This window comes from Mchenga conophoros, linkage group LG13 (genome assembly GCF_057382185.1).
Source record: "Mchenga conophoros isolate Kocher_MC1m ecotype Shallow Benthic linkage group LG13, M_conophoros_male_GT1.1, whole genome shotgun sequence".
Classification (NCBI taxonomy): Eukaryota; Metazoa; Chordata; class Actinopteri; order Cichliformes; family Cichlidae; genus Mchenga; species Mchenga conophoros.
In genome coordinates, this window is record NC_140538.1 from 27,145,555 (window position 1) to 27,170,667 (window position 25,113).

The 25,113-nt window shown below is 43.6% G+C and overlaps 1 protein-coding gene across 2 annotated transcripts in view; it reads right to left on the reverse strand.

Moving 5' to 3' along the window:
• LOC146561453 (gamma-aminobutyric acid receptor subunit pi) overlaps positions 1-25,113 on the reverse strand; it is an 87,371-nt gene that overhangs the window by 47,868 nt on the left and 14,390 nt on the right. For both annotated transcript variants that reach the window (XM_085297567.1, XM_085297566.1), the window contains one exon: positions 14,791-14,880. In XM_085297567.1, the coding sequence (XP_085153693.1) occupies positions 14,791-14,843 (53 nt within the window). In that variant the 5' untranslated portion in view covers positions 14,844-14,880. The remainder of the gene's footprint in view (positions 1-14,790; positions 14,881-25,113) is intronic.

A 25,113-nucleotide genomic window follows, 5' to 3' on the forward strand; every position in this document is an offset into this window, starting at 1 on the left:
GCTTGTAAAAACCCAGAAAAATATTTTGAAGCTCCTCGTCTTGAACCTTCTGAGCCCTCAAATGATTCAATTACACTGCTACTTCTCAATGTTATCCTAGGATCATCAGAAAGTAAGACCTATAAACCTATTTTGTATGAGACACCCACCAAAGCATTCAATTTTCAAAAGGCTTTTAAAAAGGAGGAGAAATTTTGTTGGTGAGGGAGATCCAAAGAAAACCTCTGTGATCTTCAGTTTCGAGCTGTTGTGCGATGGGATAAGCTATCAGCTAGAGTACTATCCCTCTCAAGGCAGGGAATATGCTTCTTTTATGCGATAGACTCTTGGAAAATGCAGTAACTTTTCAACTTTTAGAAACTTTAGATAATATGTTATTTTCCCTATAGACACATGCAATATTTTATCCCGTTAGAAGCAGTCATCACAAGATGGCCAAAAGGGAATGGTTATAGTCACCAACAATACTCAGGCATCTGCAGTGTTTCAAATATGTTCAGTTGGTACAAAGGAACCCAAAATATGCCAAAACAAATGAACCATCAAAAACCTGAGCCACTGATACAGGGCAGTTTGGATCCATGCTTTTGTGTTCTTTATGCTAAATTCTGATCATCCAGTGTTGCAGCAGAAATCAGACCAGGTAAAGTTTTTTTTCCAGTCTTCTCATGTCCAATTTTGGTGAACCTGTTCTAACTGTAGCCTTTCTATTAGCATGAAGCAGTCTGACCATTGTTCTCTGATCTGTGGCATCATTTTCACCCAGAAAGTTGCAGCTCACTGGATATTTTCTCACTTTTGAGCCATTGTCCATGAAGCCTGGAGAGGGTTATGCAGGAAAATCTAAGCAGATCAGCAGTTTCTGAAATACTCAGACCAGACTGTTTGGGACCAACAACCATACCATGTTCAAAGTCACTTAAATCATATCTCCCCCATTTTAATGCTAAGGTTGAACTTCAGCAGGTCACCTTGACCATGTCCACACACATAAATACACCGAGCTGCTGCCATGTACCTGGCTCATCAGATATTTAGCTTAATGAGTAGCTAAACAGATGTGCCTGGTGGCCATTGGCTATTCAGTGTATATCTATTTTGACATTTTAATGTTTTAAATTGTTGTGGTTGTGCGTTGCCACCAATTATGTCCACTAAACATTGTATAGGGGTCATTTGTGCAAAGAGATCGTTGCTTCTGGCAGGTATAAGTGATCTAACTAAATGTATGGAGTTTAATGATTTACAGTTAAAAGCCTCTCTGGCGATTTGGATTTTCTATATGCACGAGAGAACCACCACAGCAATTTTATTAAACTTCATCATACTGCATCTTTTAAATGAATCTGGAGCTTTACCAGGAGGATATATTAACTAAAATAAAACACACAGCGTAGCATTAATATTCTGAGCAGAGTTGAAATCGCTCATCAAAACATTTTTGTTTCTTGGAGAAAGCACCAGTGGTAGAAACAACCAAAAGCACAAAGCAGCTTTTCATATCCTTAGTCATAGTAGAGGTGGTTTCATTAATTTTTGTACATCACTCCCCGATGTCTGCTACAGTGCAGGCAAGTACATATGTGCTGCTGAGGGGTTTAAACAGTATTCTTGAGCCTGAAGTGATAATTTTTTTTTTTTTTTTAAAAAGCAAAAATTAGCAAAATGTATGAAAGGAAGTAGAAAACAGTACTGATGGTGTCTGCCGTTTCGCATATTAGCTCTGGAATAATGTTGGAACAATAAAGATCAGGTGTTGTTTTTAAAGCTGCCCTTTGTCACACGTAGCACAGGAAACTGTCCTGGAAATACTCTGGTTTAGGCGAGAGGTATATAGCATGAAGAAGGTAGGATACGTGAATCATTCACAAAGTTACCTGCTCAGGTCTCACATGAGCCCAAACGGACATCAGCCCTTTGTACTAGGTAGGTTAAAGTCAGTTTAGTGTCAGGTGTGACTGAAACACCTGACATAGTTGCATTCTCATATGCAGCCACTCTGCTGATATCTGAGTTAAGGGTTGTAGTGAGTATATGAAAACAGCTTATGACAAAGCACTCTGAAAATGGAAATGGCACAGAGAGAATATCTTGTTTAAGATAGAGGACCTATAGTTAAACTTAGAGACTGGTTTAAAGTTCAGCTTTTCTGCAGAAAATGATAAATGACGGATTTCAAAGAACATCTTCTGCATGGCAAGACAATTACTAACAGCTGTTGTTATTAAAAAAAGAAAAGGAAAAGTGGATTTTGTGATATTTGTGGAACTCAATAGCCTCATTAGTTAACTCAGAGGAAGCTGAGTTGTTTTTAATATTCCCTGTATATTCTCTGTTAGCACCTTCTTTGTTAATCTGTTTCTCCCCCTCTTTGTCTCCCTCTCAAACACACACACACACACACACATACACACACACACATATACATGCACACACACAAAAATAATAGTTGCCATGACTGTCCCTCCTCTCCACTTCCCTGCTGACCTGCACTAACGCTGTGCTTAACGATCCAGTCCTGAATATGCTTCAGTTTGTCTCAGGGTTTCAACTCCTCTCTCTCACTGTCACGCACACACACACACACACACACACACACACACACACACACACACACACACACTTACTTCTGAAAAGCTCTCTGGAGGGCACAATGGGGTTCATTTTATGAATTTTGTTGCTTAAATAGGGCCACTTTTGGAAACGGCAACATGCTGTCCTCTCACATGCTTTATAGATTTGTTAATTACTTAACACAGTGATTTTCTTGTAGGCAGCTGTCGAGGAAGTGCATGAGCTCCTTGCTTGGGCATGGTTATCTGTCACACACTGTGTACTACGCTCGAGTACAACTGAACCACCACGCCTGGGCTGGCCTGTCCAAGTAGACAAGCTTTTCCTAACTGTACGGTACGCTGAGATCGCACTAGTAAAAGCGAATGGCCCTTGGGGGTCAAATGTGCTCAGGCGTGGTACAGATTACCTAGTGTGAGTACACCCTTACTTACATAGTTGAAATAGAGCAAAGAATTCACATCAGTTAGCATATTTCAAAGCCATGCAATCTCACCATTTAACAAATGAGCCTATTATTTGAAAACCTGCCACCTTTTATTTGTGGACAAGAAATGTTTGCACTAATTGCTTTTACCAATTCTTTGATTACAAAACAAGGAAACAGCTCAGGTTTAAGCATTCTGCTTGTAGTTTTAAGACACTTGGTATAAAAGCTAAGGTCTGCCCATATGTGTTTGTTGTCTTTCAGTCAAGCTCTAATCGGCCGTGGCATCAGCTCTGAAACATCAGTGGTGTTATATTTTGGTAACTCTTGACATCAATGAAGTGACATCAGTGAGTAGCCTCGAGCATCAACTTGTCAGAGGCAGCACAGCTACAGATCACTCTTCCCACTTGTTGAGGTCCAGTCCCTGGATCTGAGATAATCTCAAGTCCTACCTTTGCAATTCTCTTTTCTTCTAATCCACAACCTCAAAAGCTCCTCTTACAGTAGACATGATATAGTCCTTTCAATGGATGATACTTTGTTTCTCCAGTGAATGAAAAACAAAATATATGATACAATGTTCCTTTAAGCCAATTACTTCTTCACCACTGTATCTTTTTGTGGCGTCTTCCTTGAGACAGTCCAGTGCTGTAATTATCCAAGCATAGGGACACACTAATCTCTCAAGTAATAATCAATAAAGCTGACATAGAATGGATTTCTATACAGGAGTAAGTCATGTCTCTCCAGTTAAATCAAGAAAAGCATAGTGTAAGCCTTTAATCTGCTTGTAATAGGTTTCAGTAAAATTCTAGCCATCCTTTCTGTAACCATTGCACAGAAACCATTGGTGCCTATATGCAGTATTATGGTGCTACTTTAAATTATTAAGCCTCTATTGAAACAGATTAAATGAGAAATCAAGCCTGGCCGCTTTGATGCTGGAGCTCGTGTTTGCACATGTGGGTTGCTGAATGACTTGCAGAGGAATACATTTACGTCTGGTTACAAAATCAAAAATATAACCTTTAATCTAAAGCTGCTTCATCGAATAAAGGACTGGCTTTACCGTGGATTGCAGTCCTTATTAGACTAAACCCTTCCACATGAATAGCAACTGCTCAGTCATAGCTGACCTGACTATTCTATGCACGTCATGCTTCGCCCATTGTTATTTACAGTGGTTAACAATTTTATGTATTTTACTTATAAACAAAACAAGAAGTCAGAAATCTGTCTTAAAATCTGTTTAAAACTAAGAATTATAGTTTTTTCATTCATTATATAACGAAATGAACACTTGTTTTATACCATTGTGCTCATACTATTTTAAGCTCTCAGGTTTGCCTGAGAAGACAAAAATGAATCAACCTCAACCACTAAAACTATCACTGTAATTTGACATCTTAATCAAAACATCATGATTAGCTTTACAGTTTTTCCTAGGGTGTTTTTTAAAACAGGTAATTTAAAAATTTGTTGATAACAACAAAAATTAGATTTCTGCATTTAAAAACTCGTTTCAGTTAAAGAGCTTGGCATTCTGTTGGGTAAACCACTTCAGAAGCTTAACTTAAAAAGATAATGTTTTGTTTCTTGTGCTTAACTTAACTTAAGCCCTCTAATAACTGCAATTTAAAAGAAAACAATTGTTTTCAACTGGGGTGGCTATGTTATACGTAGCATGCTGATCATCTTCTACATATGTATGTGCTGTCTGCAGCATTGCAACAGTTAACTAACAGTCAGTAAATTTGCCAAACAAAGCTACAGATGACTGTATTTATTTCTACTCAGCTGTGATCAGCTGTGATCTTCAGTCTCTCCTCTTCAATTCCTCCTTTTGTTCTTTTTACTTCAGGAGAAAAACGATGCTCCAGTGCTGCCGGGATTTTCACCAAGTGCCACACGGACATGAAAGGAGGCATGACTGACAGTAAAGCATTAATAAGCATGTCTCTTATGGCTCAGCTACATTGGTGGTGTACCACATCCTCAACAACAAGCAAAACACCAAATGTTCCAGACTCTAAACAGATCATTCCAACTGACGGTGTGACCTACATGACTCAAACTGCTTCAGCTTGTTACCTGTAATAAAGGTTTGCCGTCAGTTGTTGGTCTTAAGAGGTTTTGCTTTGTCTATTAAAGCGTGAGAGCTGAGCACTAAAAGGATTTGCTGATGGGACGCTGAGCTTCCATGTTGTCCATACTAGGAAAACATCAATCTAAAATTTGGACTGGATCTTGTTTAGATCCTGAAAGTTGGATCAGGTTTTTGCGACAACGAGACAACCAGTTGATCGGCATACCATCCCACCCATAAGCACCCATTGCTAGCAGATAAGCTGACATGCGAACATCTTTGATTGTTTTAATAATAAATAATAATCAAGTAAATTTATATTATCTGATGTATTTATTTTGTACTTTTCTTAACAAAATTAATTTTATTCATCGTTAAATTACTCACACAACTTTGCCTCTGAAGCACAAGATGAATGCAGTTAAAAACAAAAAAAGAGGTTGGATTTGTCACTCGAGTAATGCAAAGGTCTGCCAAATGATCAAAAAGAAGAGATGGAACTGCAACAACCTAACAGACCCACAGCACTTTCCCTCTAAAAGCAAGAGCCACACTAACACACAAGAATCGTTCGTCATTTTGGTACTCTGAGCCGACTGGCCTACATATATGCCTTGCAAACACAATGCTGCAAAACACAAATCAAACGCCTGAAATTTCAGCCCATCGTTTCATTTTGGGATGCACATTGTTCCACTGAAACACCTCTGCAAACACAAACACAAGCCAAAGCAGGACAAAGCTGCTTGCTAAGCTCGTTCTCATTGTTTCGGATGGGTGTCAGTGATGGCTGACTCTTTTTATAGTGTGTTTCAACATCAAAGCTCTGCACTAGAGGTCAGGCTACAGCAGCTGCCTTCTTCTGGTATACTCAGTGTTAGCCAAGTTGAGACTGTACTTTGGTTCACATGTTTACATGTTCACAGTGGCCATGATACCACATTAATTTTACATGGTCACTGTCTTTGTTTAGCTATGTTAACGTAAAAAATAAATAAAACCTGATCTGAAAGTGAGTAAAAACACTTTGTTACTGTACTAAAGTAGAATTTTCAGGTATCTGGACTTTACTTGAGTATTTATTTTTCTGACAACTTTTTACTTTTACTCCATATATTACTCCATAAATATCTGCACTTTCTACCCCTCACATTTTTAATACAGGCTTATTACTTCTGACTCATCTGTATCATTTATAGTACTCAGCGGTTAAAGTAAGCAGGAACGAGTGCAGGTGTCTGTAAGTTGTTGCTTCAGTACTTGGCGATCGTGGCTCAAGAGTCGGCAGTTCATCTTGTAATCGTAAGGTTGCCGGTTCGAGCCCCGGCTCCGACAGTCTTGGTCGTTGTGTCCTTGGGCAAGACACTTAACCCGTTCCCTACTGGTGGTGGTCAGAGGGTCCGGTGGCATCAGTGTCCAGCAGCCTCGCCTCTGTCAGTATGCCCCAAGGTGGCTGTGGCTACAATGTAGCTTGCCATCACCAGTGTGTGAATGTGTGGATGACTGAATATGTAAAGCGCTTTGGGGTCCTTAGGGACTAAGTAAAGCGCTATACAAATACAGGTCATTTAGCATTTAGCTAGCACTACAGAAGAGGTGTGAGCACAAAGGAAGTTTTTTTAACCATCAGGTAATTTCAAATGTAGCGTTTCTATCAGCAAACACAAACACACAGACTGTTTGAGTGCAGTTTGTCGCACAGTGTGTTGTTAGTCTAAGATCCAGCTGCTGTATTTCCAGTGTGTTATTTAATATTATTTAATAATTATTTAATAATTGTGTTATTTAAATTTTCCAAGAAAATATACAGTAGTTGGATGGAATAAAGAGATTAGATTGCTGTACTGTGACGAATATATAATAAAGCACTGCGTCGGACTGGTGCATAGTGGCTTTAGTACTTACGGATAGATTAATTCACTGAATTCAACCTTTATACCAGCTGTAGGTCTAGTATGAGACAATATACAGTATACTACTAGTGTAGGAAATGGAAGCCAGCCAAGACAGCTTGTGAAATTGTTGACATGTTGTTCATTAAGTTTTGTAAATCCACAAAGAGCAGCAGGTCAGCTGATCACAGCCTGTACACTATAAAGTCTACTGGAGCTCACGCTAGGAATTTTGGAGTTGGGATTCTTTTCCCCACACTGAGCCACTGCAACTGTACTTAGGGTTGTCCCACCTGTTGAATTTCTGCTCCCTTTAAGGGTCTTCAGAGCTGATCACCTTGCTCCATCTCACCTTATCCCTAGCATCCTCTTTACATCAGTGAATCATCTCTGAGGCCTTCCTCTTCAGCATCCTGTGTCCAATATATGCACTATCCCTCCTCTGCACATGTCCAAACCATCTCAGGGCTCCAACTTTGTCTCCAAGCTGCTCAACCTGAGCTGCCCCTCTGATATACTCATTTCTAATCCTGTCCATTTTAGTCACTCCTGGTAAAACATCTTGTCACTTTCTTCCTCCCTTCACCTCTGCCACCTTCAGTTCTGCCTCCTGTGTTTTTGTCAGTGCCACTATCTACAAACCATCATAGCAGGACTTACTACCATCCTTCATCTAAATCCATTTCACTCTTGCCACTATCCTTCTGTCACAAATCACCCCTGACACTTGTTTCCACCCGCTCCACCCTGCACACTTTTCTTCACCTCTCATGTCCAACAACACTGCTCTGGATGGTTAACCCCAGTTATTTAAACTCATTAACCTTCAATATTTCTGCTTCTACGTTTCCTTTTCCACCTGCCTCGCATGCATTCTGATTTTCATTATTCTTTCCACTGCATACCTCCACCTCTCCAGGCTTTCTCCCACCTGCTCCCTACTTGCATTACAGATCACATCATCTGCTTACACCTTAGTCCTTAGAGACTCCTGCCAGACCTCATCTGCCAGCCTGTCCATCACCACTGCAAACAAGAAGATGCTCAAAGCTGATCCCTGATGTAATCCCAGCCCCACCTTAAAGCCATCTGTCACTGGTACTGCACACCTCATCACTGTCATCATACATGTCCTACGCCAACCTCATATACTTCTCAGCCACTCCTGACTCATATATACATGATCACAGATCCTCTTTTGGCACCCTATCATATACATTGAAGCTCCTCCTGACCTCCCCTGTACTTCTCCATCAACATTTTCAAAACAAAGATCACATCTGTAGCGCTCTTTCTCTGGCATGAAGCCATACTGCCGCTCAGTCATCGTCACCTCTGTTCCTTTCACCTACATGTCCATTGAAATCACCTCCAATTGCCACTCTTTCCCCCCTGGGGACACTCTCTACACTTCACCTAACTTCCTCCAAAATTCCTCTTTCTCTTCTAACTGACATCCAACCTGTTGGGCATACATACTGCCAGCATTTAACATCACCCCTTCGATTTCCAGCTTCAAACTCGTGATCCTGTCTGACACTCTCCACCTCCACAACACTGTTTATATACTCTTTCTGCAAGATCCCTCCTACTCCATTTCTCTTTTTATCTACACCATGGTAGAACAGCTTCGATCCACCTCGAGTGCTCCTGGCCTTGCTTCCTTTTCCACATCCCCTGCACACATTATTTCTACTTTCCTTTTTGCCATAATACCAGCCTCCTCTCTCCGTTTACCAGTTATATTACTACTATACTACATTAAAAATCACTACTCTCATTTCCACATCTGCTTTTCCTTTTCTCCCGCTGCCTCCTAACACATCTTCACTCTTTCCTATTCTTTTTGTCTTAAGCCAACAGTAGCACAGTTTCCAGTTTCCAGTGGTGTCTCACCATCCCATTCACAACCCCCAGAGAGGAGAGTAGAGGGGGTCCACAGTCCAGCTGTTGAAATGCAGGATGAGCGAAGTGGATTCAAGAAACTCTTTCTTTGACATCGACTGTATCAATATCGAAGTGTATAGATGAATATAGGTTCCTCCTTTTCATGTAAACCGAACGGGCTTATTCTTATTCTGAGAGTCTCTCAAGACTTTTACTTGCAGATTCCAGCAGGCTACCATTAACTATAGAGATCATTTGGTCAAATTGTGAATCAATCAGCCTCATTGCTGTGAATGTGTAAATGTTGCAATGCCAACTGTGCATAACGCTGCATGATTAATGCGCAGATACTGCCAGAAAAAGTAATGATTATAAGAACCATTGATAAGCTCATTTCTGCGCATATCAGCCGGCACCCACCAAGGCTTAAAATGAAGCCACTGTGGAAATGCCATCTTAAAAGGCCAAACTTAAACTAAGAAACTAGTGATGTGTGATACCACTGATTTCTTTTCTCATCCAATACCAAGTACATTTCAGCTTTGAATCAGCAATACTGATCCGATACCGATACTTTGTAGAAAAACTTAATGTGTTTGGAAAATCATACTAAAAAGTAGTGTGCATCACCATAGTGTGTGCTAATCTCACCCTAGCAGTACCTGTCCCTCTCCTCCTCTAGTCATCACCAAATTCTGTGTTATAATTGACTTGATTGATTTGTGGCCTTGCAAACCATGTCTTGGCTGTTTGTGGAGCTGAAATAGCTCCACACATGACTCCACGAGTGAGCGAGCCATTTATACAGCCGTATTTTGTACCACTATGACAGGCAGAAGAATCCGATCTGCACACCACTAAACCGACATATTTACAACCTGGAAGAGTTATTTTAGTATCAGTTGGTAATTTCCCTCTTCATAAAAACAGGGTGGAGACTGACATGTAGCCAGCAGCTGTCTGCTAGGCCTCACTTCTGTTGAGTTATTGAACTGGACCTCTCAACCTGCGTTCTGATGATGTTGGATCATTTTGGTGAGTGAAATTCTACTATTGTTCTAGTGTGTTACTTGAAATGAATTAGCAGGTATCTGTATGTGCATGTGCAGAGCTAGGGTTGCCAACTCCCTGAAAAATAAATAAGGGACACCTCGTGGCCAGGGCCGGGCAACCCAGTTGTCTTCACCCTTCCCAGTGTGGTAGCTCTTTTTTTGTGTGTGTGAAATTATTTTTTAACCATTTGACTTGAATTTGATTTAAGCAGATGCATATTCTTTGTGATATGACCATATGGGAAACAAATGATCATTTAGCCATTTATTTTTAGCTCAAAATGACAACATTAACACAATAAAACAGGTCTCTTTCTTAAACAGAAGCCTGTCATGCTTAACTTTTGAGAATATAAGTAAATCTTTCTTTAAAAGAACTCTGTCCTGCTTAACTTAAAATTATATAAATTAATAGAAAGCAATAGAACGAAAAATATTCTTGTAACAGTGCACATATAGTGCATTTAGTACAGTTGGCTTCAGTTGAGGTATTATTTCAGCTTTTCTAATGCTAATCAGCTGCTCCTGTTTGTAAACCCGCTTGTTCCCATGATTACGCACCTTAACTCATCATCATTATTCATCTATGTATTACTTTTATGTATTATTCATCTATTTGTTGTAATCATCCATCCTTGCAGTTGTTTATTACACAAAATAAATGATATTATTACACTTCTGGCCACATAGCCCTGATATTCACTGCACATGCCCATATTAACCTTAACCAGAGGGTTTAAAAAAAACAAACCAGTGTTTACATACCATATCTGCTTCTGCCGTGGCCTGGTGGACAAAAAATTGGTAAAGGGTTCCCCGAGCTTTCACGCCCCTCATGTTCTTCTTGTGCCCACCACTAGAAGCATGCCTATGGAAAAAGTGCGCCGGCACACAGTGCAGTGCGCTTTATAGGTGTTATCGTGCACTTTCCCAGCCAGGTGTTTTCCTTTTCCCATTCCTCCCTGTACTTTTGCAGCCTTTTTTCTTTTCTTTCTCTGAGCGAACAAACATTGCTGCTCTAATGCTGGGCTTACACTGTGCGATTTTTGGCCCATTTTGAGCCGATTTTTGAGTCGTGCGACCGATTTGGTGATCGGCCCGATTTTGGCCTTCATCGTGCATCGTGTAGTATACGTGGGGTAACGAGAAGCGATTAACACCTCACGACCAGCTCCCGATCATCAATCGCTCGTGAGGGTCTCACCACAGCCGCTCACACTGCTCATGCGCAAACACGTAAACATCGGTGAAAAAGACGGCGCAGCACGGCTGTGCAGCGTGTGATCTGGACACAAGTGATGGAGGCACTTGTAGAACTTTGGAAAGCTCATCCGAGCCTTTTCGATGTGGCATCACAAAATTATCACGACCACAACAACCGTGAAAATAGTTGGATTTACACTGCTGCTCAATCACAGCTAGGGTTGCCAACCGTCCCTTAAAAAACGGAATCGTCCCGTATTTCGAAACAAAAGTACACGTCCCGTATTGAGCTAATAAGGGACGCACTTTGTCCCGTAATACAGTGAGAATCAAAAGTAGTCTATAACTTTTAATGGAATTAACGCTTTGTTTGAAAACATAATTCCCAGCCCCTCTCCTGCTTTGTGACCAATGAGCTGACAGCACACTTATGACAATTCGAGTATGACAAGTCAGATTACCGCTCATCTCATTGGTTGAGGAAAGGTCGCTTACGGAGAAAATATCGGAAGACAACCGATGACCACAACAACAAGCATGGCCAACAGGGAAACAAACGCCGACACTGCGGTGCAAGTCTCGGACGGCACACTGTGCGTCCATAAAATGAAGGTTATAACAGAAAATCTGTCGCTCGCTCTCTCTGTCTTTCACTCACACAGACACACCACCACATCAACTTTGCTAAATTGCTAATGAAAAACATTGATCAGGCAGCTGTGATTGAGCAGCAATGTAAATCCAACTATTTTCACGGTTGTTGTGGTCGTGATAATTTTGTGATGCCACATGGAAAAGGCTCGGATGAGCTTTCCAAAGTTCTACAAGTTGTGCCTCCATCGCTTGTGTCCAGATCACACGCTGCACAGCTGTGCTGCAACGTCTTTTTCACCGACGTTTACGTGTTTGCGCGTGAGCAGCTGCGGTGACACCCTCACGAGCGATTGATGATCGGGAGCTGGTCGTGAGGTGTTAATCGCTTCTCGTTACCCCACGTATACTACACGACGCACGATGAAGGCCAAAATCGGGCTGATCACCAAATCGGTCGCACGACTCAAAAATCGGCTCAAAATGGGCCAAAAATCGCACAGTGTGAGCCCAGCATTAGAGCAGCAATGTTTGTTCGCTCAGAGAAAGAAAGAAAAAGGCTGCAAAAGTACAGGGAGGAATGGGAAAAGGAAAACACCTGGCTGGAAAAGTGCACTATAAAGCGCACTGCACTGTGTGCCGGCGCACTTTTTCCATAGGCATGCTTCTATTGGTGGGCACATGAAGAACATGAGGGGCATGAAAGCTCGGGGAACCCTTTACCAATTTTTTGTCCGCCAGGCCACGGCAGAAGCAGATATGGTATGTAAACACTGGTTTGTTTTTTTTAAACCCTCTGGTTAAGGTTAATATGGGCATGTGCAGTGAATATCAGCGCTATGTGGCCAGAAGTGTAATAATATAATTTATTTTGTGTAATAAACAACTGCAAGGATAGATGATTACAACAAATAGATCACTAATACATAAAAGTAATACATAGATGAATAATGATGATGAGTTAAGATGCGTAATCATGGGAACAAGTGGGTTTACAAACAGGAGCAGCTGATTAGCATTAGAAAAGCTGAAATAATACCTCAACTGAAGCCAACTGTACTAAATGCACTAAATGTGCACTGTTACAAGAATGTTTTTCGTTCTATTGCTTTCTATTAATTTATATAATTTTAAGTTAAGCAGGACAGAGTTCTTTTAAAGAAAGATTTACTTATATTCTCAAAAGTTAAGCATGACAGGCTTCTGTTTAAGAAAGAGACCTGTTTTATTGTGTTAATGTTGTCATTGTGAGCTAAAAATAAATGGCTAAATGATCATTTGTTTCCCATATGGTCATATCACAAAGAATATGCATCTGCTTAAATCAAGTTCAAGTCAAATGGTTAAAAAATAATTTCACACACACAAAAAAAGAGCTACCACACTGGGAAGGGTGAAGACAACTGGGTCGCCCGGCCCTGGCCACGAGGTGTCCCTTATTTATTTTTCAGGGAGTTGGCAACCCTAATCACAGCTGCCTGATCATGTTTTTCATTAGCAATTCAGCAAAGTTGATGGTGGTGTGTCTGTGTGAGTGAAAGACAGAGAGAGCGAGCGACAGATTTTCTGTTATAACCTTCATGTTATGTTGGCACAGTGTGAGCACTCAGGTCGCATCAGAGCATCGGGCCGTATAGTGTGAGACCTGCATCGTGACCTGCAAACTTCTAATCCCTGCGAGTCAATCGTGCAGTTTGAGCAAGAGCTGAATAACGTGACTGAAAAAAATCGCAGTGTCTGCCCAGCTTTAGGTGTACTGTCATCCGAGACTTGCACCGCAGTGTCGGCGTTTGTTTCCCTGTTGGCCATGCTTGTTGTTGTGGTCATCTGTTGTCTTCCGGTATTTTCTCCGCAAGCGACCTTTCCTCGACCAATGAGATAATCTGAATTGTCATACTCGAATTGTCATAAGTGTGCTGTCAGCTCATTGGTCACAAAGCAGGAGAGGGGCTGGGAATTATGTTTTCCAACAAAGCGTTAATTCCATTAACATTTATAGACTACTTTTGATTCTCACTGTATTACGGGACAAAGTGCGTCCCTTATTAGCTCAATACGGGACGTGTGCTTTTGTTTCTAAATACGGGACGATTCCGTTTTTTAAGGGACGGTTGGCAACCCTATGCAGAGCTCATAGTACCTTATTAAAAAGAAGTTTGTTTGCTAGCATTAGCTTACACTAGCATTAGCTTATAACTTAGCACTTTGACTACTCTTACAAATACACAAATAAATAAACATAGTATGCTAACAATCCAAATCCAGTCAGTGATTTCAGCATAGTCAAGTCAATAAAATCAAAATCAAAAAAAAAAAAAAAATCTTTTATATACAGTCTATGACATAGGCTTGTCATTGGCTCTTTATGGTTAGATAGGTTATGTAGAAAGCTGGACTTCACTTCCAGGTATACTGGGATTTCTAAAGTGAAAAGTGCCTTCGTGTTCTTATAGTATAAAGCTGATTTATTTTCTTTTGTGTGCACCATTTATGACTTTTGAGCAGACTTATATTTTTAATATAAATGTATATTTTAGAAGTGCTTAATAAATGAGGCCCTTAGGTGGCAGGAACCTGCCACAACACAAAAATCCCATAGCTTTTTGTGAAAAGAAGTGCTGCACTATACAGAGCATATCTTATAGCTGTTTTCAGTATGAGCCAGAGGGTTTGTCTTATCTAGAATGTGCATAGTGCACTCTATAATTTGAGAATAAACTGCAAGAAGAGCAGAGGCTTTGGTTCCCAACAGCATACAAATGTGCACCAAAGCATCCCATCATTCTCACCATACGACCTCTGCAGGGATTTTAACACCAATTGCATCCATGTGGTGCTGGATGCTGCCTCATCGATTCTGCTCAGCAGTGTCATCAGTGTAGGCATGGAGTTTCAATGCTTTTTGTCTGATGCATGAAGAGTTGTTATTGAGTATTGATGGTTTACACAAAAATGATGCGACTAAGTATCTCCTCCTGAGCTCATTGACTACAAAGCTTTGGTGTTGTTAGAAATTAGAATCTGACATGGCTGATGACTTTGCGGCTGTAGATCCCAGTGGTTGTCCTTTCTTACCTGCTAATGAGGAGTACAGTGAACACGGTTCCTCCAGATACAGAGAGAGCCATGGCTGCTGGAGGAGTGAAGATGCCAAGTGGAGTTTATCTGGAAAAGGGGCACACAATGGAGAATAACATGCCGTTTAATGGGATGCAAGTAATGATAGCAGTCAGGAAATATAGATTGTGCTGTGCTTTGAAGACCAAACAGTTTTATGCATTTCAACGAGGATGCAGGGCAGGACTTGTGCAGGATCAGTGACTTCTGGAGCTTTGCTTTCCAGCTGGCAGGCAGCACAGAGGGGCACATGTGTGGCCCCTTTTTCTTGTTCCAAGTGTTTAAAGTCTGAGGTTCCAAAAATACATATTTTCTCTTTACTCACATGATTTTTATCACCCAGGTAACGGTGGTTTCTCTGTGCCACTTGGTTATCTTTAATAGATTCCCTCAAACACTGAAATGTAAGACACTCTTTCCTGATGTATTTCTAAATCACACAGTAGTGAATAACTGTGCTGGTCTGCCTTAGGGATATTCTCTTGGCAGCATAATGGCCTCCTGTTAATGATTTCACCTCACCTCCAAGTCTGGCACTGAGCTTGAGTGAAAAGTAATAAAGCAATTTCCAATGTCCTCTCATTTCTTATATCCTCCTGCACTCCCTCTCTCTCTCTTTTAAGATAAAAGCGCACAGAAACCCTTCAGAGACCAGAAAAAACCGAGACCCAACGTGCCATAGATGGCAAGTTGGTCTAAGGAAATATTTAATGTAAAGTTGAAAGCAAACTTCTGTGGCTATGGTGTTAAAAGTGTCTTTACTTCGGTCCAAGCTTGAACTACAGTAAATCCTGTTGATGGTAACATTAAATTTTTAGGTAAGGGATTGCATAGCAGAGGGTACACAGTTCTAAAGCAGGTAAGAAATGCCTCAATCCCAACAGGCTTTACAGTGAAACATGTATAATGCATACACAGTAAGGGAATACTACATGAATATATGAAACTGGGAATCCAGAGATACATTATTGAGGACTAGGTTTCTCCTATTCTCTGCGCACATAGTGACACTGAGGACATGTGTACTTATTCAGCCATTTTGGTCATAAATGCAGAAAGAATGGTGAAGACACAGTATGGCCGACTTCCTGTCTCTGCTCTCGATGACACGACTGAAGCTGACAGAAATGCAGTGAAGTTTAAAATTCTCTCTCACTTCTTTCCATTATGACTCATACATAAGTCTGGTCTGTTGATGTAAAAATGCATGTGCTCTGAAGTGGGCATACATATATTTTTAGAACTTAAATCTTCTTTCTTGTCTTTGCACGCAGTTAAACTATCTTGCAATATTAAACTGAGATTTGATTGTCATTGTGATGATTAAAACAAGTTCGATTTTTGCTTTAAAATGACTAAAAGCGCGTTGTCCAACGTTTTTATCTGTTCACATTTATTTATTCAGGAGGAAGCTGTAAAACTTTGTGAAAGTTCAATACGAGTCAACGAGTCAGTGAAGCTCACTTCTGTCTGATACCCGTGAACTTTTCTGTTGGTAAGAGCTGCTGTTTTTGTTGCTGTTAGCAACTGTTAGCTGCTGTTCGTGAAACCTTCTTGGAAGTGGATCGAGTATTGTTGAACTCTTATCGAATAAAGTCTCATATGATGTGAAAATATATTCAAGCTGCTTCTCAGCCATTAGCTGGCATAATAATAGCTTATAACCAGCTGTTGTTGTTTAACCAGCTTATTGTCAGCTGTGTGAAAACATATCTAATTTGCTGACAATGAGTAATAGCATAGAATAGAATAGAATTCAACTTTATTGTCATTGCACATGTCACAGGTACAGGGCAACGAAATGCAGTTTGCATCCATCCAGAAGTGCTTTAGTGATATAGATATATTACAATATATATTAGCAATAACATAGATATGTAAGTATATTACAGAAATGGGTCGATTACGGTATGTAATATGTACACGGTATGAAGTATGTTATGAATATGCTATAACTATAAGTATGTACAGGCTGTGAGCACAAGCTATGTACAGGCTATGAACAGGATATAAATATGAAAAAAATAGAATAATATTGTGTGTAATTATGTTTATGCACATTTTCATGTGTAACATGAGGTGTACTTCATATGCAGACTATCTCTAGCCACACACACACAGAATGGCAGTCCATCTGTATTCAAGATGACGGGACAAACCGGTGCTGCTCCTGTGTATTTTTAATGGATTAACTCGAAGTTCATGAGAATGCATCAATTTGTTGAAAAACATAATTGCATACCAATCAAAGTATATTTATGATTAAAACATTTTTTCTATTAAAGAACAAAAAAATGACAGAAAAATTCTGTTAACTTTCCCCCTATTTCCAGTCCAGAACTGTAAAGGTGCTTTTTACACCTATCCCCTACTATTCCCGTTCAGCATTCAATGTTTTTTGGTTTCTGATTCTGACAGACTGCCATTTATCCAAGTTCTATCACAGATGAACAATAAATACACAGAAATATACACAATAGGGTCATAAAGTAAAAGATTAAATAGTAGAATCACTTGTTTTTGTTTTGTCACCAGGTGTAGAGTAGCTGGATTCGTCTGTTACTGTCTGCAGATATATTTTTGATGTCTTGGTTGTATTTATTTACAGAGCACCAGTGCAGTACAATATTACAGAAAAAACCTAATGATCCCCTATGAGCAAGCATCATGAAGGGAGGGTAGGAAAGAAGAACTTCTTTTCAAGGTAAGAGATCTCTGGTAAAACAGGGCTCAGGGAGGGATAGCCATCTGCCTCGAGCTGGTTTTCATATTTTATAGTTATATGTTATGCATGTGTCATGGCTTAAGGGCTAAATTATCACATTCTGTTCTGGTCTATCTCTCTCTCTCTCCCATATATTAGTAGGTTAAACATTATCTTAATTTACCAATTATTTTAATGTAATGATTTTTTTTCTATATGTGGTAGTTATGAAACACCATTCAATAATAATAAAGTCAAATCATTTCAGTTTTTATTTATGCTAAAAGAAAAATAATACGTAGATATATGAGTGTCTCGGTTTTGGACCAGTGTACTGTTACACAGCAATAAACAATATATACATTACTGCAAATCAAACTAAGTTACTGCCCATTAGAGTTTGTGGACTTAGTGGGAGAGTAATTTCAACATAATAGAAGACTGAAATACAAAATTATACCCACTCACCTGACAGCAGTTCAGCCTGTACCTTAGAGTACTTTACTGTACCCTGGAAAGCTATTCAGCCAACCAGGAATACCTATTTGAAACCTGTTTGCAGTGAACTCTATAAAAATAGGACTGTTTCAAAAGAGGATCACTTCAAGTTGTTTTAAGAAGCGCTTCCATTTGATGTACTCTTTGGAAAGGATACAAGTACAGATACGTGTGTTAAAAAAATCCAGTAAAAGTGTTGATCAATTTCTTTACTCAAGTAAAAGTGAAAAAGTACAGGCTCTGAAATGCACTCAAAGTAAAAAGTAGCTCCCTGAAGGACAATTCTACCATCCATTTTTATGCACAGGTAACTGGACCTTCTGCTATATTAATATGACACAAAAATGTATTTATATAAATTATGACATCACACATTTAAATCTGCAGTTTATCAGGTATCACTGAGCAGTCATTACCTTTAAATTTAACCTCTCTTCTTCCTTTCCTGTCCTGTCTTTCTCCATCTCTGAGTGCAGTTACCTCTCTTTTGTTTCTCTGCCTGAGTAACACAGCAGCTGTAACTACACACGATGGGTTTGTGTGTGTGCTGATGTTTGTTGAGATGATAGAAATGTTGTTGAAACGTTATGTCGTGAAGAAACATAAAAAATAAGTAAAGTACAGATAGCTGAAAATTCTACTTAAGTACAGTAACAAAGCATTTGTACTTACTTCCCACCTCTGGATGCTGGTGCTACTGTTGGTGCAGCAGCACCGACAGTTAACGTGTCAGCTAATTTGAGAGGATTCTATTATTAGTTTGTTTTTTATTGTTTTCTCTCAGCTTTTCAGCTCCACCTTTTAGCCACTTCTTCCTCACTAAACTTTTTCCAAAAGGTGCGGGCGGTTGAGTTAAGAGGTCTGATTTGGGTAATCCAGTGTCAGTAATTAAAATGGGCCGCTGTAAGTGCTTGTACAGAAGCCCTTCAAGACGGCTCATTGCCCCAAAGTGCGTCGTTACATCTTGAAAATGCCAGATTACCAGTCCAGCCCTGACTACAAAGAAATACAAAAGAGCTTTAGCCAAAGGGAAGAAATTTGGATTTATAAATTATAGGTCAGTAAATGAAATCATTTTCTTGTCTGATTTTGACTGAATTTGTCCAGGTTTGTGGACGAGTCCTCTTGCTGGTGGCGTTTTAATTCAATTCATTCACATTTCATTTCTTTAAATATGTCATGACCCTGTGCCTTCTCGGCTGACTCTGTATGGCTACAAGTGTTTTTGTTGTGCTGCATCTCTCTCTCTCCCCTGCACTGCGCTCTACCGGGGCGGAGTCATGACGGCTCCAGCCCCTGGCTCGGACACCTGCAAGCAATCATCTCACTCACTTCTTAAGGCGGCTGCTGAGAGTGCTTCCTCGCTGGGTTATTGTGTAACACTCGTCAGTGTCATCACTTATCTGAGCCGTTTTTCGAGTTTCTGTCGTGCCACTACTCACCTGCCTTTCCTCTCTGTGCCAGGATTCTCGCCAGCCTGAGGACCGCCGTTGGTGAGCTAAAGCCGGAGTCCGAGCTACCTGAGCTTCAGTGGATTTTGTACATAGCCCTCTTCTTCCCGTGCCTGTGCTTCCCGGAGACCCTCTTCCTGTGCCCCCTCACCTGTATATATTCGCACCTGGTGTCTGTGTGTGTAAATAAATCACGAACTTAAGTGACGGTCTGCCTCCGAGTCCCTCCTGAGCCTGACAGAATAATCCAGCCACCGCTATGGACTCAGCAGGCCCAGCCTCGGCAGCGACAGCCCCTATGTCTCTGGAGGAGCTTCTGCACCGACACGAACAAATGCTGGTGAAGCTCAGCGGAGACGTGGCGTCTCTAACGCAGGCCTTCGCCCAACGGATTCCGCTGGCCGAGGACCAGCCTCCCGCGGCCCCTCCCCAGGTAACGCACGCTCCTGCCGTCACTACAACAGCCACAGCTACCCAGGCTGCTAGCGCGGTAGCATCAGTAGCCTCCGCGGTTTCGCTGGATAAGCTTTTGCCTTCACCTGAGGCTTTTTCTGGGGAGATGGGAAAATGTGCGGGATTTTTGTTGCAGTGTTCTATGCACTTTCAATTACTGCCCCATGTGTTTGTTTCTGACGGGGTTAAGATCGCTTACGTCACCCAGCTACTACGTGATCGAGCCCTGGCCTGGGCCCAGGCCCAGCTGCAGGCTTGCCCCGGAATGTCTTATGACGACTTCCTGTCGCGCTTCAAGTCGGTGTTTGATAAAGGCTCTAGTACAGAGGCAGCTGGCTATCGTTTGATTAATCTGAAGCAAGGTAGGCGAAGCATGGCTGACTTTTCTGTTGATTTCTGGACTCTAGCTGCACAGACCAAATGGGGACCTGAGGCCCTGAAGACCACTCTGTTAAATAATATCCGCGAAGAGCTCAAGGATGAGATAATGATGCGTGAGCTTCCTGCTTCTCTAAATGCTTTGATGTCCCTGTGTATTCAGGTGGATGATCGCCTGCGGGCGCGCCAGAGCTCACAAAGACAGCAGTTTCGCGAGCCCCTGGCTTTTCGGGAGCCCCAACCCGACGCACGGGAGGCTAGAGCTTTTGGAACTGAGGAGGAGGTACCCATGCAGCTGGGACGTTCTGGACTCACCCCTGCAGAGCGACAACGCCGGTTTTCCGCGGGTGAGTGTCTGTATTGCGGTCGCAAGGGGCATTACATCTCTGCCTGCCCGGCGCTGGCAAAAGGAGGCGCCCGCCAGTAATTGAGAGGGTACTGGTGGGCGACCTGTCCAGCAACAAGCTGCCTGCTAAACTCACCCTCCGGTCGTTGTCCCATTCCCTCTCTGTGTTAATTGACTCTGGTGCAGAACAGAATTTCATTGATGCGTCGCTAGTCTCCAAGCTCAGCATTGGCACACGACCACTGCCTCATCCTCTCCGCGTGTCCGCCCTGTCTGGTCACCGGTTGCCTGACATAACGCACGTCACCCTACCTGTCACACTCACTCTCTCCGGTAACCACGTTGAGAACGTTTGTTTCTGTGTGTTTAAGGCTCCAGTAACCCCGCTCGTACTAGGTTATCCATGGCTTTCACAACACAACCCACACATCGACTGGAAGAAGGAGCAAGTTATGGGGTGGGGTGTGGGCTGCCACATGACCTGCCTCTCCCCCCCCCCCCGGGAAGCCTTCAAAGTCACCAGAGCTGTTTTCGGTTCCTTCCGTCTATCATGACCTCGCAGCAGTTTTTAGTAAGGATGAGGCGGGCTCGCTTCCACCACACCGGCCCTATGACTGTGCCATTGATCTTCTCCCTGGGGCGCCTCTCCCCTCTGGCCGCCTCTACAGCCTCACACAGCCCGAAAGGGAAACCATGGAGAGATACGTCAACGACTCTCTGGCTGCTGGGTTAATTCGCCCGTCATCCTCCCCCGTGGGGGCAGGTTTCTTCTTTGTTGCCAAGAAAGACAAGACGCTCCGGCCATGTATTGATTACCGCGGCCTCAACAAGATCACAGTAAAGAACAAGTACCCTCTTCCCCTCCTTAATTCTGCTTTCGAACTACTCCAGGGGGCCACGGTGTTCAGCAAACTGGACCTGCGAAACGCTTACCACCTGGTGAGGATCCGGGAGGGAGATGAGTGGAAGACCGCTTTCAACACTCATATCGGACACTATGAGTATCTCGTCATGCCCTTTGGCTTAACCAATGCGCCCGCGGTCTTCCAGGCCCTTGTTAACGATGTTCTGAGGGATTTTATTAATCGATGTGCTTTTGTGTACCTTGATGATATTCTCATTTTCTCTAAGTCCCAGGCGGAGCACGAGAGTCACGTGAGGCAGGTCCTGCAGCGCCTCCTGGAGAACCGGTTGTTCGTGAAAGCGGAGAAATGTGAATTTCACGTTGACACTGTGGCCTTCCTTGGCTATATCATCTCTCAGGGGGATCTCAAACCTGACCCCGAGAAGGTCCGGGCCGTGGTGGACTGGCCTCAACCGCCGAACCGCCAGCAACTCCGACGGTTCCTAGGATTCGCCAACTTCCACCGACGCTTCATAAAGGACTACAGTAAGATCGCCTCACCTCTCACTGCGCTTACCTCTCCCAAAGTTCCTTTTCAGTGGGACCTCTCTGCTCAGGAGGCCTTTTCCCTACTAAAGGAGAAGTTCACTACCGCCCCCATCCTCCGTCAGCCCAACCTCAGGCAACCGTTCGTGGTGGAGGTGGATGCTTCGGACTCTGGAGTGGGAGCAGTTCTGTCTCAACGATTTGAAGGTACGCTCCATCCCTGTGCATTCTTTTCTCGTCGTCTCTCACCCGCAGAACAGAACTACGGCATCGGTGATCGGGAGCTGCTAGCGGTCAAACTGGCCCTGGAGGAGTGGAGGCACTGGCTTGAGGGCGCGGAACACCCATTCATCGTGTGGACCGACCATAAGAACCTTGAGTACATCCGGTCCGCCAAACGCCTAAATTCACGACAAGCCAGGTGGGCCCTCTTCTTCACAAGATTCAATTTCACCATCACTTACAGACCAGGGTCGCGCAACGTGAAGCCCGATGCACTCTCCCGTCAGTTTTCCAGTACGGAAGGAGACTCCGATCCAGAACCGATTCTTCCAGCTACCTGTGTTATTGGAGCTGTCACATGGGAGATCGAAGCTCTCGTGCGCGAGGCCCAGGATACTGACCCCGACCCGGGGACGGGCCCCCTGGTCGGTTGTTTGTCCCTGCTGCTGTCCGACCTCAGGTACTCCACTGGGGCCACACTGCCCGGTTCACCTGTCATCCAGGAGCCCGCCGCACCATCACCTTCCTGCAGCGATTTTTCTGGTGGCCCACCTTGGACAAGGACGCCAGGGAGTACGTTATGGCGTGCACCACGTGTGCCCGGAACAAACGTCCCAACCGACCACCCGCCGGGCTTCTTCAACCACTCCCCGCGCCAGGACGGCCATGGTCTCACATAGCGCTGGACTTCGTTACGGGGCTCCCACCGTCATCCGGTAACACCACCATCCTCACTATTGTTGACCGTTTTTCTAAGTCAGCTCATTTCATCGCCCTCCCCAAGCTCCCTACAGCCCTGGAGACCGCCCAGCTGCTCACCACCCACGTCTTCCGGCTTCATGGCATTCCGATGGACATCGTTTCCGACCGGGGACCCCAATTTACCTCTCGGGTTTGGAAGGAGTTCTGCGTGCAGATCGGCGCCGCGGTCAGTCTCTCTTCGGGCTTCCACCCTCAGAGCAATGGACAGGCCGAGCGTACCAACCAAGAGCTCGAAGCGGCACTCCGCTGTGTCGTCTCTCTCAACCAGGCCACTTGGAGCGAGCAGCTCCCCTGGATTGAGTACGCCCACAACTGCCTGACCTCTTCAGCCACTGGACTGTCGCCGTTCGAAGCCTCATTGGGCTACCAACCACCCCTGTTCCCGGCCGTGGAGGGTGAGCATGCCGTCCCATCGGTACAACATCATTTCCGCAGGTGCCGCCGGGCCTGGCGGTCCACCCGAGCCGCTCTGCTGCGGACGGCGGAGCGCAATAAGGAGATCGCTGACCGCCACCGGATCCCTGCGCCTGCCTATACAGTTGGGCAACAGGTATGGCTCTCCTCACGCTTTGTTCCCCTTCGTGCAGAGTCGAAGAAACTTTCCCCGGCTTTCATCGGTCCGTTTGAGATTGAGGCCCTGGTCAATCCGGTATCCGTCCGTCTGAAGCTGCCTCGCAATATGCGTATCCATAATGTTTTCCATGTCTCCCAGGTCAAGCCCGTGCTCTCCAGCCCGTTGTGCCCTCCTTCCGGGCCCCCTCCGCCCGCCCGGCTCGTGGATGGGCAGGAAGTGTTTAACATCACCCGCATTATGGACTCGCGGGGGCGGGATGTCCAGTACCTGGTGGACTGGGAGGGCTACGGGCCAGAGGAACGTTCCTGGGTGCCCCGGTCAGCGGTTCTGGCTCCTGGTCTGCTCCACGAGTTTCACCGGCGGCATCCGGGTAAGCCGGGTGGGTCGCCGAGGGGCTCCCGTTGAGGGGGGGGGGGGGGGGTACTGTCATGACCCTGTGCCTTCTCGGCTGACTCTGTATGGCTACAAGTGTTTTTGTTGTGCTGCATCTCTCTCTCTCCCCTGCACTGCGCTCTACCGGGGCGGAGTCATGACGGCTCCAGCCCCTGGCTCGGACACCTGCAAGCAATCATCTCACTCACTTCTTAAGGCGGCTGCTGAGAGTGCTTCCTCGCTGGGTTATTGTGTAACACTCGTCAGTGTCATCACTTATCTGAGCCGTTTTTCGAGTTTCTGTCGTGCCACTACTCACCTGCCTTTCCTCTCTGTGCCAGGATTCTCGCCAGCCTGAGGACCGCCGTTGGTGAGCTAAAGCCGGAGTCCGAGCTACCTGAGCTTCAGTGGATTTTGTACATAGCCCTCTTCTTCCCGTGCCTGTGCTTCCCGGAGACCCTCTTGCTGTGCCCCCTCACCTGTATATATTCGCACCTGGTGTGTGTGTGTGTGTGTGTGTGTGTGTGTGTGTGTGTGTGTGTGTGTGTGTGTGTGTGTGTGTGTGTGTGTGTAAATAAATCACGAACTTAAGTGACGGTCTGCCTCCGAGTCCCTCCTGAGCCTGACAAAATAACCAAACAACAACAACAGGTGATGACCTTGTAAGGTAAAGGGCCTACAGTAGAAATGACCTTTATAAACAGGGGTGCACATAAGGTGCGCATTTGCTGTCAAAATAAAAGACACGCACCAGATAAGAAGTTGCAACACACTTTTGCGTACATAAGCTTTTCTGGAGGAGGACAGACATGTGTTTAGAACTCTTAAAGGTGTCGAAGAAGCAAGCTCCTTTAAGCAATTACTTGGTGTTCCTCCACCTTCAAAGAAATGTCAGAAGGAGTCCGAACCGCAAAAGAAGTGCGTATTCTCGGAAAAGAGGTTGCAGGAGGTGAGCTGGCTTCAAACAAATGATGAATGCACAGAGTTGTGGTGCAGAATATGCCGTGAAAATCCCACTCTATATGTACGCAAACGTTGCAACTTCTTATCTGGTACGCGTCTTTTATTTTGACAGCGAATGACCACTTATGTGCACCCCTGTTTATAAAGACCCTTTACTGGTAAAAAAAA